The sequence below is a fragment of the Panthera leo genome, chromosome E2 (assembly GCF_018350215.1).
Source record: "Panthera leo isolate Ple1 chromosome E2, P.leo_Ple1_pat1.1, whole genome shotgun sequence".
NCBI classification, from domain to species: domain Eukaryota; kingdom Metazoa; phylum Chordata; class Mammalia; order Carnivora; family Felidae; genus Panthera; species Panthera leo.
In genome coordinates, this window is record NC_056693.1 from 13,008,502 (window position 1) to 13,023,888 (window position 15,387).

At 56.0% G+C, this 15,387-nt stretch overlaps 1 protein-coding gene across 1 annotated transcript; it reads right to left on the reverse strand.

Moving 5' to 3' along the window:
* Positions 1 to 8,748: 8,748 nt before the first annotated feature.
* On the reverse strand, positions 8,749 to 11,765 carry RABAC1 (Rab acceptor 1). The gene is made up of 5 exons (XM_042918597.1): positions 11,584 to 11,765; positions 11,061 to 11,273; positions 10,657 to 10,754; positions 9,065 to 9,166; positions 8,749 to 8,982 (listed from the first exon to the last, which is right to left on the reverse strand). Exons 1-5 carry the CDS (start codon positions 11,637 to 11,639, stop codon positions 8,894 to 8,896), a joined length of 558 nt encoding a protein of 185 aa, XP_042774531.1. The 5' UTR covers positions 11,640 to 11,765; the 3' UTR covers positions 8,749 to 8,893.
* Between the last annotated feature and the right edge of the window lie 3,622 nt (positions 11,766 to 15,387).

Below are 15,387 nucleotides of genomic sequence, written 5' to 3' on the forward strand. Positions count from 1 at the left end.
TATTCCCCAGACCAGGTCTGGATCTCAGACCAATTACCCACCATTGTGGCATCGGGGATCCACAGTCACCCCCAAATTTGTCAACTAGATCCTATCATCACCATCAAATCAGTCAGGATCCCCCACAGACAGTAACCTCCAACCTCTTTATCAGCACAGCTTCGACAGGCCCCGAACACTGAGCTCCTCTCAAAGGGGCAGCTGGGACCCTAGTGTCATCACCCCCAAAATAAAGTAAGTATTAGAACCCTTCTAGGTGGTTAACCCTAAACTCAGCAGCTGAGCCCCAAGGTTAGTTCACCCCTGAACCAGGTATTAAGATCCCCACATCAAGCCACCCCTAATCAAGGCATCTAGGCTCCCCAAAGTCAGAGGCTCCATGTGAGTCACCCCTATGTAGGTACCTGGGTGATGAGCCTCAGACACCCCCAGACTAGGCAACAAAACCCCAAACTCCCTCACTCCGAAACCAGGTACAAGGGACCCCAGTGACAGTTACCTCAAACCCTGGCAACTAGGCCTTGAGGCTCAGCGAGCCCCAAATCATATGTAAGTATTAGGAAATCTTCATTAGTAACCCCCAAACTAGGCACTTAGTCCCCCCTCTCAAATGCCCCTCCAAAACTAGGCTCCTGTCGGGGCGCCTGGGTGACTCAGTCGGTTAAGCATCCGACTTCGGCTCAGGTCATGATCTCACACTCCATGAGTTTGAGCCCCGCGTCGGGCTCTGTGCTGACAGCTCGGAGCCTGGAGTCTGCCGCGGATTCTGTGTCTCCCCCTCTCTCTGACCCTCCCCTGCTCGCTCTCTGTCTCTCAAATATGAATAAACGTTAAGAGAAAAATTTTTTAATTCAAAACTAGGCTTCTGATACACAAGAATGACAGCTCCCCCCAGGGAGGCATCTGATGACACGGTCAACCACAGTTGGCCTAGGGAGTCATTGCCAAACTTGGCATCAGAGTCCCAGCTGTCACATACGTCTTGGACTCCCAGTTGGTCATCCCAACCTCAACATCTGGGCGACATATAGTAGGCACCCCCAAGCTAGCCATCTGAATGGCTCGTGTCGGCTACCGCCACCCGTCACTCTCAGTTGGACCGCTGGGTCTCCAGAGGCGCTCACCCCAAACTTGACAGGCAGAGCGCCACAGGCATTGAGACCCCACGGTCATGCCGAGGCAGGCCTCAGGCACCACCTGCTGTCCCCACCTGAGCCTGCGCTATCACAGATTCAGAGCCTGGCTTGCGACCCCCCAAATCAGGAACATGGGCTCACAAACACCCAGAACTTGGCAGGAGGGACTCTGGTCACCCCAAATTCGGTATCTGAAACCCAGCATCCCACCTCCCCAAAGGAGGGATCCGGGTCCCCAGTTTTTCTCACCTGCAACCATGAATCTTGACCGCCATAACCATTTGCCCCTGAACTACACTTTGACCCTTGGGACCCTGTTGTGTCTGATTAAGACAGTCAAGGCTCTCTCGCGCCCCCTCGGTCAGAAAGCCCCACAGCTCATTGTGCCACAGCCTCAGAGACCCCTCAGCCTGGCATTCGGGCCCCAACCTCAACTTTCCCCACATTGGCTACCTCTGTCCCAGTGTCCGTCGCCCCCACACTCACGTGTGGGGGTGCCCCCAGCCTTGAGAGCCATTGACTCTGTGTCACAGACACCCCCCAACCCAATCAAGCATCCCTCCAGTGGATCCTGGGTCCTGGAGTCCTGACCTCTGGACTCCCAGGTTCCAAGTGCCCAGACTCCCAGCTTCAGTAACTCCCAAACAGGGCTCCACGCCCTTGGCCACATTCACTCACAAGTGTACGTTTATCCAGGGAGCCCCGCACCTGGGTGCAGGAAAGCCCTGACTCCATCACCACAGGAACACTCAGGTGTCAGCATCCCAGACTCGGCCGCATTTGGAAGGCTCCGGGGCCCTGCACCCCGAACTCGGAGACTGGAATGACAGTTCCTGCCACCCCAAACTGAGAAGGGCAGTCCTCAGTCTCTGCACCCCCAGTTGTACAACCACACGTCCAGCCTCTGCCCCAAGCCAGTCAGCTGCCTCCCATGTGGCCACGCGCCACACAGCTGGACTCCTGGCCTAAGACCCCGCACCAGGCCCTCTGTCATGTGAAACGGGGCTCCCGCTCCCCAGTCCTACCGCCCCCAGAGCACCAGGCCCTTGTTATGAAACGTGTCCGCAACAAGCATCATCTCAAATCGTGCCATCAGATCCCCACTTTATGCTCCCCCGGACTAGACCACTGAGCTCCTCATCTGTGGCCCCAAAGTACGTACCAGCCTCTGAGACCCTCAACCAGGTACCCCTATTCTGTCATCCGTCAGAGACAAGCAGACACCATCCCGGTTCCTTCAAACTACCCACCGGAACCCCCAGTCTCTGCTGCCCCATCCCGTCACCCCCAGATAGATCAGGGGAACTCCAACCCGTCACCCCAAGCAAGGTGATGGGCCTCACAGTTTCTGAACCTAAACTGAACTTGTGTTCACACAAATTGGCCCCAAGGACACCAGTCTCTGTCACCTGGAATTGAGCGACTGAATCCCCCACTGATGTCACCCCAAAACAGGGCCCCCGACATCTGGTCTCATCACCCCAACCTAGACAGTTGATCCCAGCCTCTGTCTCCCCCAACTGGACAACAGAATCCAAATAGCTCTCAACCCAACCTGGACAAAAGGACGGCTCAGTCATTGTCACCCTGTACTAGAAAACAAGACCCATAGTTTCTGTCACCCTCTCAAGACGACTAGACCTATAGTTTCTGTCACCTCAAATGTGACAATGGGGGAAATAAAGTCTGTCACTTCAACTGCCTTCACAAGTTAGCAATCTGAGCCCCAGTCCCCCACCCAGACTACACAGCCAAACCTCCAGTCTTAACTGGTTTGTTACCCCAAGATATCCTGGGACCCCAGCCTCTGTCCTATAAAAGTAGACAGCCAAACCCCCAGTCTCCTTGCCCCAAATGCCCGTTAGTACCTCTGGTTTGTCGCTCGACACTAGATAACCAGACCCCCATCTGGCATCCCAAATATCTCAGGGACCCTCATCTTTGTCCCACAAAACTGGGCAGCCAGACGTTCAGAGTCTGTCAACCCAAAGGGTCCCTGGGACCCTGCTTTCTTTTATTTTTTATTAATTATTTTTAATGTTTATTTATTGTCTTGGGGGGGGGGCAGAGAGCAGGCAGGGGAGGGGCAGAAAGAGAGGGGGACACAGATGCCAAAGCAGGTTCCAGGCTCTGAGCTGTCAGCGCAGAGCCCGATGCGGGGCTCGAACTCACGGACTGGGAGATCATGACCCGAGCTGAAGTCAGACGCTTAACCCACTGAGCCACCCAGGCGCCCCCCGCTTTCTTCCCTACAACAACCAAGCTTTCAGTCTCTATCAAATACTCCTGGAACCCATTCTCTGACCCACAGCACCAGGCGGCTGACCCAAGACTCTGCTACCCTGAACAAGGCAAGGGTCCCTCTGTCATTCAATATCGAACACCTAGGTGCAAGAAGTGTCACCTCACGCTAGAGATGGGCACCCCCATCCCCTTTAACCTTCATCTGGTCAGGCAGACTCATCTGCCTGAACGGGACCCTGAACGGAACAGACCCCTCATTCCACTCATGCCAAACTAGACCCGAGAACCCCAGACACTCCGTCCCAAAGTGCACCACTGATTCTTAATCTCTGTCATCCTGAACTAGACAGCTGGCCTCCTAGGCTCTGCCACTCCAAGCCAAGTCCTGACTCCCAGAACCCTAGTCTCTGCCACCCCAATCTAGGCAAACGAACCCCCACTTTGTATGTCCCAAACTAGGCATCCAGATCCCCAGGATCTGGCCTCCCCGTTAGACAAAGAAAGCCCAGCGTCCTCCAAAATCCCAATCATGACAACCACGTCCCTAAGCTCTGCCTTCCAAGCCAAACAACAGACCCCAGTCAGTCCGTCACTCCAACGAGGTGACCAGACCTGCAGTGTCTGCCGTTTCAAACTAATCGAGTGGACCCCAACGTCTCTCACCCCAAACCAAAGCCCCGAACCCCAGTGTCATCACCCCAAACCAGACAACCAGTCCCCCGGCGGTCTCTATAACCCCAAACTGGACAATTGGACTATGTGTCTGATACCCCAAATGGGATGACCAGACTGCAAGCCTCAGACACCCTGATGGAGCACGCCTGATCCGCGATTCCTGTTGCTCCAAACTAGTCACTGAATGCTCAGTCTGGCATCCCAAACCTTAAAATGTCGGTGTCTTGGGCACCTGGGTGGCCCGGTTGGTTAAGCATCCCACTTCGGTTCAGGTCATGGTCTCGCGGTTCGTGAGTTCGAGCCCCGCATTGGCTCTGTACTGACAGCTCGGAGCCTGGAGCCTGCTTCGGATTCTGTGTCTCCCTCTCTCTCTGCCCCTCCCCTGCTCGCAGTCTGTCTCTCTCTAAAATAAATAAACGTTAAAAAAAAATTAAAATAAATAAATAAACATTAAAAAAATTTTTTTTTAATGTTGGTGTCTCAGTCTAGCAACTACATACTGTCTCCCCAAACTAGATCTTAGAATCCCAGCTCCATCACCCCAATCCTGACAAAAACCCCCATCTCTGACAACTCCAGTCCCGGTCACTCCCAACCAGACAAAAGAGTCCCTAATCTGTCACTTAACATTTGAGAACTAGACGCACTGTGTTCTTAACCCCAAACTAGACAAGCAGACATTCCCCAAACTAAAAAATGTGACTCCCCAGTCACTGTCACTGCACATGGCCACGAGACCCCCCCCAAACTCTGTTGTCCCAAGTTACACAGCAGGACCCCCGGGCTCTTCCTGCTCTAAACTAGACACCGTGGCCTGTCTCTGCTGCTTCAAGGGGACAACAGACCCCAATCAGTTCACCTCCAGCCAAGGGGACACCCTACCTTGTCATCCCAAGCAAGGGTCCTGGACTCTCAGGGTCATCCCCCCAAATTAGCCACCTAGATACCCACACCCCTTTTCTATCATCCAAAGCTAGATAAATGATCACCTCAAAGCTGATAAAAGATCCCAAATTTCTTTTTTTTTTTTCAATTTGAGAGAGAGAGAGAGAGAGAGAACTAGTGGGGGAGGAGCAGAGGGAGGGGGAGAGAGAGAGGGAGAGAATCTTAAGCAGGCTCCACACTCAGCTCAGCCCCCCACTCAGGGCTTGACCCCAAGACCCTGGGGTCATGACCTTAGCCGAAATCAAGAGTCGGATGCTTAACCGACTGAGCCACCCAGGTGCCCCGTCCCCAGTTTTCTATTACCCCAAACTAGAAACTGTCTCCGCAACTGAGACAACGAGGTGTCCCATCTGAAACCTAGAATGAGGCTTAGGCCCTCCCTGGCCCCGTCACTCAGCACGAGACTAGATCCCTTGTTCCTGTCATGCCAAACCTGGACCCACGGGCTCCTTAATCATGAAGTCGACAGCCACATTCCCAATTTGTCACTCCCGGACAGCCAGCTGGACTCCCAGGATCTGTCACCAAAATAGACAGCCAGTCCTTTGTCCCCTTGGTGAGACACCGAGCCCTCCTTGTTTTTGTTGCCCCAATCCAAACCTCTCAACGCAAGGTCATTCAGGAGGCATGTCTGGGGAACAGGCTTGACCATCCGGATGGAAACTTCTGGTCTGAGGCATCTCAATAACCCAACATCAGAATTAGGGACCTGTAATCAGTCATTCCCCGCCCCCACTCCCCCCACCCGGTCCTCGGCCTCTGGGCTGGTCTAACCTCTGGGCTGTCTCTCAACCTCCCAACCCCAACCATAACCCCCCAACCCCAGGCTGCTGACTTGCCACAGTGATTTCTGTCTCGGCCCTTGGGCCCCTGACCTCGTCATGTCCAAACAAGGCAGCCTGACCACATTCCCTCCAGGCTCAGCAGCATATAAACTGGACGTGGTGGCCACCGACCCCGTGGGCTTGAAGACTGTCTCCCCCAGGAGCACAGGCATCTCGATCAGCAAACAAAACACCATCTACTACCCCAGACCTGGGATTGGGAGCCTGGCCTTGGAGTAGACCCGGGGGGGTGTTGTGGGGGGGGGGGGGCCTGCCTCAGCTCCTGGCTCCCAGGTTTCATCTCCCAGAAGCCCAACTCTGGCTCCCTCCCTGGAGAAAGTCTACAGGAAGCACTTTTCCGCCCTCTGGTGGCAGCCACTGGAAGCACGCCCCCGGTGACTGACTGGGACCAATGTGGACCCAGACACCCAGGCCCCCTGGTCTCCCTGTCTTGCTGGAAACTGAAGCCTGGGGGTCATCCTTGCCTGCCCCCTCCCACTCAGCTCCCACGCAGGCCCGTCACAGAGCTCCTTGTCCTGAACCTGTCTTCCCTGTCCCTCCTCTCCCCTCCACGTCCCTGGCTCATCCTCCCGGGCCCCATTCCCTCTAGCCCATCCCCCACATGACCCCAAAGGGATATTTCTAAAACTCACACCTGACCCTGTCCCCCCAGTGTTCAAAACCCTTCTAGAGTCCACATTACCTTAAGCTGAAATCCAAAGACCTTCTCTACGGCTTGCAGATCCTGCATGATCTGGCTCCAAAAACCTCCCCACCGTGATCTCCTACAGCTATTCCCCTCACTCCCTTCACCCAGCCACAAGCGCTGCCTTGTCACTGAGCAGGTCCCACCCCAGGGCCTTTGCACTTGCTGTCCTCTCTGGCCAGAATACTGTTCCTCCAGACCTCCAAGGAGCCATCTCCTCCTGGTGCCCAGCAGGGCCCTGCCTCCCCACGCTAAGTGGGCCCTCTCCTTCCACAAGGACTCTCTAGCCTCGCCCAGTCCGGTTTTATTGGTTTCACAAGCTGATCACTTGCTGAGTTTCCTGTCTGCTGGGTGTTTGGTTTGTGTATCGAGCGCCTCTCCCACTGAACGTGAGCCCCGGGAGGGCAGGGCCTCGTCTGTTTGTGGTGCTGCTGTTTCCCCAGCATGTCAGCCGGCGTGTCCAGTAACTCCAGGATATGAGCCCCAATGTAACTTTATATTTTCTACTCAATCACCTTTTTCTTAAAGTAGGTTTCATGCCCAGCACGGAGCCCAATGTGGGGTTTGAATTCATGACCCCGAGATCAAGACCTGAGCTGAGATCACGAGTCAGATGCTCGACCGACAGAGCCACCCAGACGCCCCATCTACTTAATCACATTTTAAAAAGCAAGGAAAAAAGTGAAAATAATACATTTACCTCGTCTCTGCAACATATTGTCCTTCCAACATATAGCCAGGATAGAAAATAATTAAGACATTTTATACCCTTTCCTGCTAAGTCTTTGGAACCTGATGTGGATTTTATACTCACAGCACATCTCAATTCAGACCAGCCACGTTTCTTTCAAGTGCTCACTAGTCACATGTGGCTGGTGCCTCGTGTGATGGAATGATTCCAGAACAACGCGGGGTATGCAGTGGGCCCTCGATAAAACACCTGCTGATGGAATAGTGAGTGGGTGGAGTTTGGGTGGTGACACTCCAGGTTGGAGAGGCCAGGGGGCCGCGCTGTAAGGTCTGGGGCCGTGGTTCTGCTCAGGCCACACCACCCACAGCTCTTCCCGGAGCTGCCTCCATGTCCCCTCGAGGCTCACTGAAAGGTCACCTCCTCGGAGAGCCCTCCCAGACCAACCCTGTGTGGTAGCCCCGCTTTGCTGTCACATCTGCCTGGTGTTTCCCCTGCCGGGCGCGGTCCTCTTGTGTCAGTGCTCCCAGGTGGCGGAAGGTATTCATGTTACGACGAAACGCAGGGTGCGTCACTCGCAACCTCACTCAGGGTAAAACCACAGCCCTCACCGAAGCCGGCCAGTTTCCCGCTGCCCCCACCACGTGGGCCTCCTGGCTGCACCCCCAGGACCCCCAGGCTCCCTGCTGCCTCCGGACCTTTGACCCGCTTCTCCCTCTGCCCAGAGCATTTTCTTAAGGATCTGCAGCTGCCCCTTCACTCAGCGTCACCTGGGGGAGGCCTTCCTCAACCTGCGACTCGTCTCCAGAACTTTCTTTATGCAGGAAAGTGTTAACACGGTAGGCTGTCCTTGCAGAGGGCTGCTTGCATAGCTGGCCCCGGGCTGGTGTCTGGGAACTGGGATTCCAGAAGGCTTCCCCCTGGTCCTCGATAAGAGTGACTCACTGTGTCTACACTGTGCCGAGGGTACTGTTTATGCCGAACGCCTGCTTTCCTTCTGGGAGCCTGGGCTTCCGGTACACGCTAGGCGGAGGGTGCTCGTGTGGCCGCCCCCCAGCAGACAGCCCGGGCAGAGTCTCTAAGGAGCCTCCCCGGCAGACATCCACACCCGCTGTCACAACTCGCCGCTGGAGGAACCGAGCACAGCGTGTGGGAGTCCCCTGAGAGAGGACTCTGGGAAGCTGGGGCCGGGATTTCTCTGGATTCTGCCCCAAGTGCCTTTTCTCTTCGCTTTGTCACCTTCCACGATAATGAATTACAGCTGTAGCTCCAACTATATACCGAGTCCTCCTAGCAAATCACTGAACGGGGCGGGGCGGGGGGCGTGGTCTGGGGTACCCCTGGCTGGCTCACTCCCCGCCCCTCCCCAGCACTCACCACCATTTGCGGTCCTATCATAGTTTAGTAGTTTATCTTGCTTAATGAATCCCCCACCGCCCCAGCCAGGGGCCCCCTCCTTCTTGGTCTCTGCAGTCTCCCCAACACCCCCCGCACGGGCCCACAGAAGAGCCCGGGGAGTATCGGCCGAAGGACGACTGTAACAGCTTTATTTCCGAAGCTGGAATCCCTCCCCGGGCCTGTAAGGGGGCTCCGGCCAGGAGTGCAGAGCCGTGCGGGGCAGGGGTGACCAGGGACGAGGCAGCTGCCTCAGGGGGCCGGCGGGTCCTCAGACACCTCACACTGGTTCCATCTGCAGCTCCTCCCCATCCCCGGCCTCGGTCTGGTGGAAGGCGGCATGGGAGCCGATGACCACGAGGGTGGCTCCTGCAGGAAAATGGGCAGATCAGGGCCTCACTCCTCACCTGCCCCCCACTGCCCACCCTGGCTCCCCGGACCCTGTACTCACCCAGGACCCAGAAGACGGCAGAGCCTGCACCAGCCAGCCAGAAGAAGGGAAAGGAGACGGCTCCGGCCAGAGCGTACTGATGGGCTGGGCTCACCTCTCGGCCTGGGGGACAGACGGCATTGGACACTCGTGCCCTCTCCCCGGTAACTCCTGGTGCCCCCCACGCCAGTCTGGTGTCACAAGCTCCGGGAGCCTCAGGATCATCCAAACTCCTCATGTCAAGGGCCCCTCCAGCCCTGGCCTCACCCATTTCTCTGATGTTCCCACACTCCACCAGAACAGAGAACACCTCCCTCCCTGCCCTCTCCCTGCTGTTCACTGCCCTTCAGCCCCACTCCTGCTAGGGAGCCCCCAGGCTCCCCCTTCCCCAGACTATCGCTCTCCTTTTTTTTTTAAATGTTTATTTATTTTTGAGAGAGAAAAGAAAAGAGTGCAAGTGGGGGAGGGCAGAGAAAGAGGGAGACACAGAATCCAAAGCAGGCTCCAGGCTCTGAGCTGTCAGCACAGAGCCTGACGTGGGGCTCGAACCCACGAACCTGAGTTCATGACCTGAGCCGAAGTCAGACACTTAACCGACTGAGCCACCCAGGCACCCCAAAAGTTTTTTTATTCATTTTGAGAGACAGAGTGCAGGAGGAGCAGAGAGAGGGAGAGAATCCCAAGCAGGCCCACACTGCCAGCATGGAGCCCGATGTGGGGCCTGAACTCACGAACCACAAGATCATGACCTATGCCCAAATCAAGAGTCAGACACCCAACTGACTGAGCCACCCAGGCGTCCCTGTGGGCGTGTTTCTTGTGTCTGTACAAAGTTCCCCAAGAATCTGGTTTATGGGTGATGGAGAAACTGAATGATTTCACATAGTAATATAGATTTCTAGCTTCTCGCGGCACAGCGGAAGATCAGGTCTCCGTGCCTCCTGGCAGCGGGGTCATGGCTGTGCTCCAGGCACTCCCTCCATGCCCTGTGTGTGCCTGACATGCCCCTCAGCCAGCTCACCCCTGTCATGGACGGAACGTGCAAACCCCTGAAGGACTTTCTCTTAGGTCTTCCCGTTTGAACCCAGCTCTCCCTTTTCACCACTCGGAACCGTGAGCTTCCCCCGAGTGGAGACTCAGGCCCCTCTTTCTTCCCAGTGGTGCCTAGGGCCGGTCTGGGACCACATGAGCCACAAACCTCAGCTTCCCTCTCTGAGCGGTCCCAAGATCTTTCTGGCCCCACCCCAGGAAGCAGGAAAGGGCAGGGACACAGATCTAGGCCGGTGTAAGGTCGCCACCTGGTGTCCAATGTGGGTACTTGCAGCTGATGCTTTCTGCAGGGAGGTGAAGGAGGATGGAGGAGGAAAAGTAGGTATGAGGGACAGGGTGAAGAGTAGGTTCTGGGGTATCTCCAGGCTGAGGAGTGCCAACGCGGTGGGGGGAGGGGGCTGTCTGAGACTGGGTGTGAGTATCTGGTGTGTCTGAGATGGGTCGAGTTTGAGGGATCTGGTGTAGATCTAGGCTTGGGCAGACTAGGGTCAGGGGTCTAAGGCTTGTGGTCCAAGAACAGGATATGAAGGATCAGGGAACCGTCAGGACAGGGGATTTCTCACCAAAAAGCACAAACTTGGACTGCAACGTGCGCAGATAGAGGATGTAACAGGCGCCAAAGAAGACAGCCAGAGCCACCAGCAGCATGGGGGACGTCACCCTGGAGGAGGGTAGGGAAGCATGGGTCAAGCAGCTGGGAATGAGCCAACCAAGGGGACCTTGACCACCTACACCGGTGGATAGCAGGCTACGCCCTTGAGACCTGGCAAGACCAGGTCACATCTGGTCACACTGTGTCCCTGCCAGGCTGACGCGGCCGTAGGGGCCTGGCCAGTGAGAAGAGGGACTGGACGCGGAAGGCGGGGCCGACCGGGGGTGGGCTGGGGGTGCGGGGTGGGCAGTGCTGGGGTGGGGGGGGGCGAGGCCCGACCGGTGGGGTTAAGTGCGGGACGGGAGAGGCACTCACACACAGTACAGGATCAGGCCCAGGAACACGAACACATAGTTGCTCTGGTAGTATTCCACGTTGCGTACGAGGCGCTGGCACAGCTCGCCCAGGTTGCGGGGCCGCGAGAAGCGCCGCTGGTCCACGAAGGAGCCCCAGGGCCGGATGGTCGCGCGGCGCCTCTCCAGCCACTCACGGCCCGCGCCCGATGGGATCAGTTTCGGCAGCAGGGTCCTAGTGGACGGGGCCGGGTCAGCGGTAGACCGGGATGGAGCCTGGACCCCCAATCCCCTACCCCCGAGCAGTAAGGGGGCCGAGTGGGGGGGGGGGGTGGACTCTGGGGTGCTACGGGGTAAAGGTCCAAGACTCCTGGATCCAAGAGGAGGAGGGGCCGAGGGCCCAGACTCCAGAGTCCTCGAAGAGGACACCAGGGGCCCAGACTCTAGTGTCTGGGGCCCGGATTTCTGGGACCCGAGGGAGGAGGGGGCGGGGGGCCAGGGCTCCCGGGTTTCGGTCAGGGGCGGGCTAGAGCCAGCTTGCTCACGAGGCGCTCAGCCCTTCCGGCTCGGCATCCTTCTGCGGGTCCTTCTCGGCCGCCATGTCTGTGTCGTGAGGGGTAGGGCCGCTGTAACGAGCCCGGGGATCTGCAGACCCCGGCGGCCCCGCGCGAGCTCTGCCCCACCCAGCGGAGCAGACGTGGCGCCGTTCCGGAGCCGCCGGGGGCGGTGGTTCTGCCGCCGAGCATTGTGGGAGTTGTAGTCCTGATGACGCCCGGGAGGGTCGGGCTCGCGAAACACCTTGGGAGGTGCAGTCGCGTAAAGCGGCGGAGCGCCTCTGGGCATCATGGGAGTTGTAGTTTTAGAAGCGGGGCGTTCGGCTTGGGGAAGGTGGGTCTTCAGGAGTCGGGGCGTTCCGGGAGATCGAAAGGCAGAAGCAGAAGCAGTCGTCGTGTACTCACTCCCCTGCAGGGTACAATGGGGATCGTGGAGAACTGTCGTCCTGACTCTAGAGTGCATACAAAACACCCAGAGGGCTTGATAAGACACTCACGTGTTCTGACTCCGCAGATCCAGGGTGGGGCCCGTTAATCTGCATCTCCAACGAGTTCCTAGGTAACGCTGATGCTACTGGTCCATGGACCGCATTTTGAACGGAGAGACTAGACAATTCGTGGGAATCTATTTCTTTCCTGGAGGCAGAGACTGGCGAGAGGGCCACGGTCGCTGGAGTGGGTATCTGAGATGGAGGGCAAAGCCCCCCCGCCCCCCAACCCTTGAGCTCCCAGGGATGAATGGGTTAGGACTAGGGACCTTGGGACACCCCCTCCTCTCCCATGGGAGAGGGGAGTTGGGAAAGGGTTGAGAATTTTTAAAAGAGGGAGTTGTTGGGGCGCCTGGGTTGCTCAGTTGGCTCTGGCTCTTGACTTCAGCTCAGGTCATGATGTCACGGTTCCTGGGTTGGAGCTTTCACATCGGGCTCTGTGCTGGAAGTGCGGAGCCTGCTTGGGGTTCTCTGTCTCTGCCCCTCCCCCGCTCATGTGCTCCGTCTCTCTCAAAATAAATAAACTTAAAAAAATGTTAAATAAATAAAAGAGGGAATTGTTATAACTGAAAGACCCGGGATTCTGGAGTCAGAGAGGAAAGTCTAGGCTGTGTTGACCTTGAACCTCAGTGACTTCATCAGGGCAGTGGAGATCCTAATAGTACCACACTCACTCATGGGGTTATGATGATTCAGTTAAATGGCCCATATACAGTGTTTGAAAGAGTCTTGACACTTTATTCGCTTCAATAAACGGTAGTCAATGTTACTGCCGCTACATTATCATAAATGTTTTGATTATTTCTAGAGGTAAGCCTTCTCAAAAATTTTTTAAAGTTTATTTGTTTTGAGAAAGAGAGTGAGGGCAGGGGAGGGGCAAAGAGAGAGGGAGAGACAGAATCCGAAACAGCCTCCAGGCTCCAAGCCCGACATGGGGCTTGAACTCACGGACCGTGAGATCATGACCTGAGCCGAAGTCGGATGCTTAACCAATTGAGCCACCCAGGCGCCCCAAAAGTAATCTTTATACCCAACATTGGGGCTTGAACTCACAACCCCGGGATCAAGAGTCGCATGTTTTGCCAACTGAGCCAGCCAGGCGCCCCTTGCCTTCCTAAATTTAACAGTCATGTATTAGAAGCTGCAGGCCTCTTGGATGTCCCAAGGTGTGGCTGATGTCTGAGACATGGCCCTTCCTTTCCCCTAGTTTCCACAGCCATGGCTCCCTCTCAGCCTTTGCCCCTGCCCCTGAGTGAGGGTGGGTTCATGGCCAGAGTTCTAAAGGCGCACACCAGAAGAGCCTCAGGAAATGTGTGTGGAAATATGGGGAATTGTGGGCTCCCTTACGTGGACTGGAGTTTCAGGGCTGGGTGGACCTGACGAAGAATATCCAGCTAGAATATCCAGGTGACTGTTAACTCCACTGTCTCCTAAGATCCACTGTCCCTTTTGGTTTGGACTTAGAGGCCTGCTGGAGGGCGTTCCCATGGGCTGGGGAGACCGCCCCTGCCAAAGGGGCTCGTGAGCAGTAAGCCGGAAGGCCCCCTGTTGCAGGGAGGTCCCGAGCTGAAGCTGAATGAGCCAATGAGCCGTACTTTGAAGGTCAGATTGGCCAGTCACCGTTCATCCCTCCCTTTGTCAGCCCCAGGCCTGCAGCCGAATCTTGTTCAGGCGTCCCACTTGGGTCCGGCTACGAAGGAGGACTGTTAAGGCACAATCAGCCCAGTGCGTTAATGGGGGAAGCGGCACCCGAGTTCAAAGCCATGGGGGCAGCAGGGGTAAGCAGGGGCGCCCTCGAGAGGGACATGAATCTTGGGGACAGTCGGAGACAGAGGTCCAGAGGCCTCCTCCCATGGCCAACCTTGAGAAACTTGGGTTTGACTTTTGTTACGAGAGCTGTTGGGTTTCTTTAGCGAAGGTGTCGCACAGTGTGGGCCGTGGACAGTGGTGTCCAGAGGCATTGTGGGGAGTGGCCCTCAGAGGGGTGGGGGGACTTCGAGTCAGGAGATGAGGCCTTGGCACAGGGGCGATGTGGGGGAGGAGGCCCTAAGGCAGAGAGTGTGAGAGATGGGAGGGTCCCTGAGGCAGGGGCATGGGGAGAGATAGTGGGGAGAGGGGGCCATGACGGGGTGGGTCCTGAATTAGGGGGATGGAGGGAGATAAAGGGGCCCCTGAAAAGGCCGTGGGAGACGGGCCCTAGCCCTGTGTTCCCTCCAGTCTGAAGCCTCCTTTCTGCCTCTTGGATCTCTGCAGGGAGTGGAGCTGCGAGTGTAGGAGGGCCTTAGCACAGACGATCAGAAACCGGGATTATATCCCTGCTGTGTGACTTCAAGGAAGTCCCTGCCCTCTCCGGGCCTCAGATTGCGCAGCTGTCTATGGGAGTACAGGTTTCCCCTACTATCCAAAATGGAGCGTTCCTATAAAACCTCTCATAAGCCAAAATGGCATAAAGTGAAGAGCATCCCCCGCTTTCCAAGAGCTCATCTTACACTACTTTACTTCTACGAAAGACTTACGTTAGTATCTGTTTTGGCTAACTGAAACAAATCTGAAGACCATTTTCCCTTTTACAGAAAAGACCACTATGCGCTCATGTAGGAAAATGTAATTGGTGCAGTGGGCCTGGGCACACACTCACGTGGGGTCTCGGCATCCTGGTCACCCAGACACCCGTGCCGGGAGGCAGGTGGGCCCTGATCTGGCCCCAGGCCTTCCTCTGACTCACATCTCTGGGCTGTGTTGAGCGTCTGACTCTCGCTATCGGCTCAGGTCATGATCTCACAGTTCGTAGGTTCAAGTCCCAGATCGGGCCCTGCACTGACAGCACAGTGCCTGCTTGGGATTCTGTGTCTCCCTCTCTTTCTCAAAAATAAATAAACATTAAAAAAAAAAAAGCCAAACATAGTCTGTGCCCTGATCAGCAACCCCACTCCTAAGCGTGTACCCTGTACAACAGAGATGCATACATGTGTCCTCATCGGAAGACACTGTTACAACGTTCCTATTTCTAGTGGCTCTCAAAGTAACAGATACATGGGACAATGTGTTCAGGACAAGAAGGCAGACACGTAAGACAACATGTTTGTAAGATTTCCTTTATGAAAGTCCAAGAACAAGTGTGGGGGCTGCTGACTAGAAAGGGGCAGGAACTTTCTGGGTGGATGGAAATGTAACATAACCTTGATCCGGGTGGTGGTTATGCAATGTAATTTTTTTTTAATTTTATTTTAGAAAGAGAGAGAGAGTGGGAGAGAGTGGCGGGGGGGGGGGGCGGTAGGGAAGAGAATCTTAAGCGGACTCCACGCTC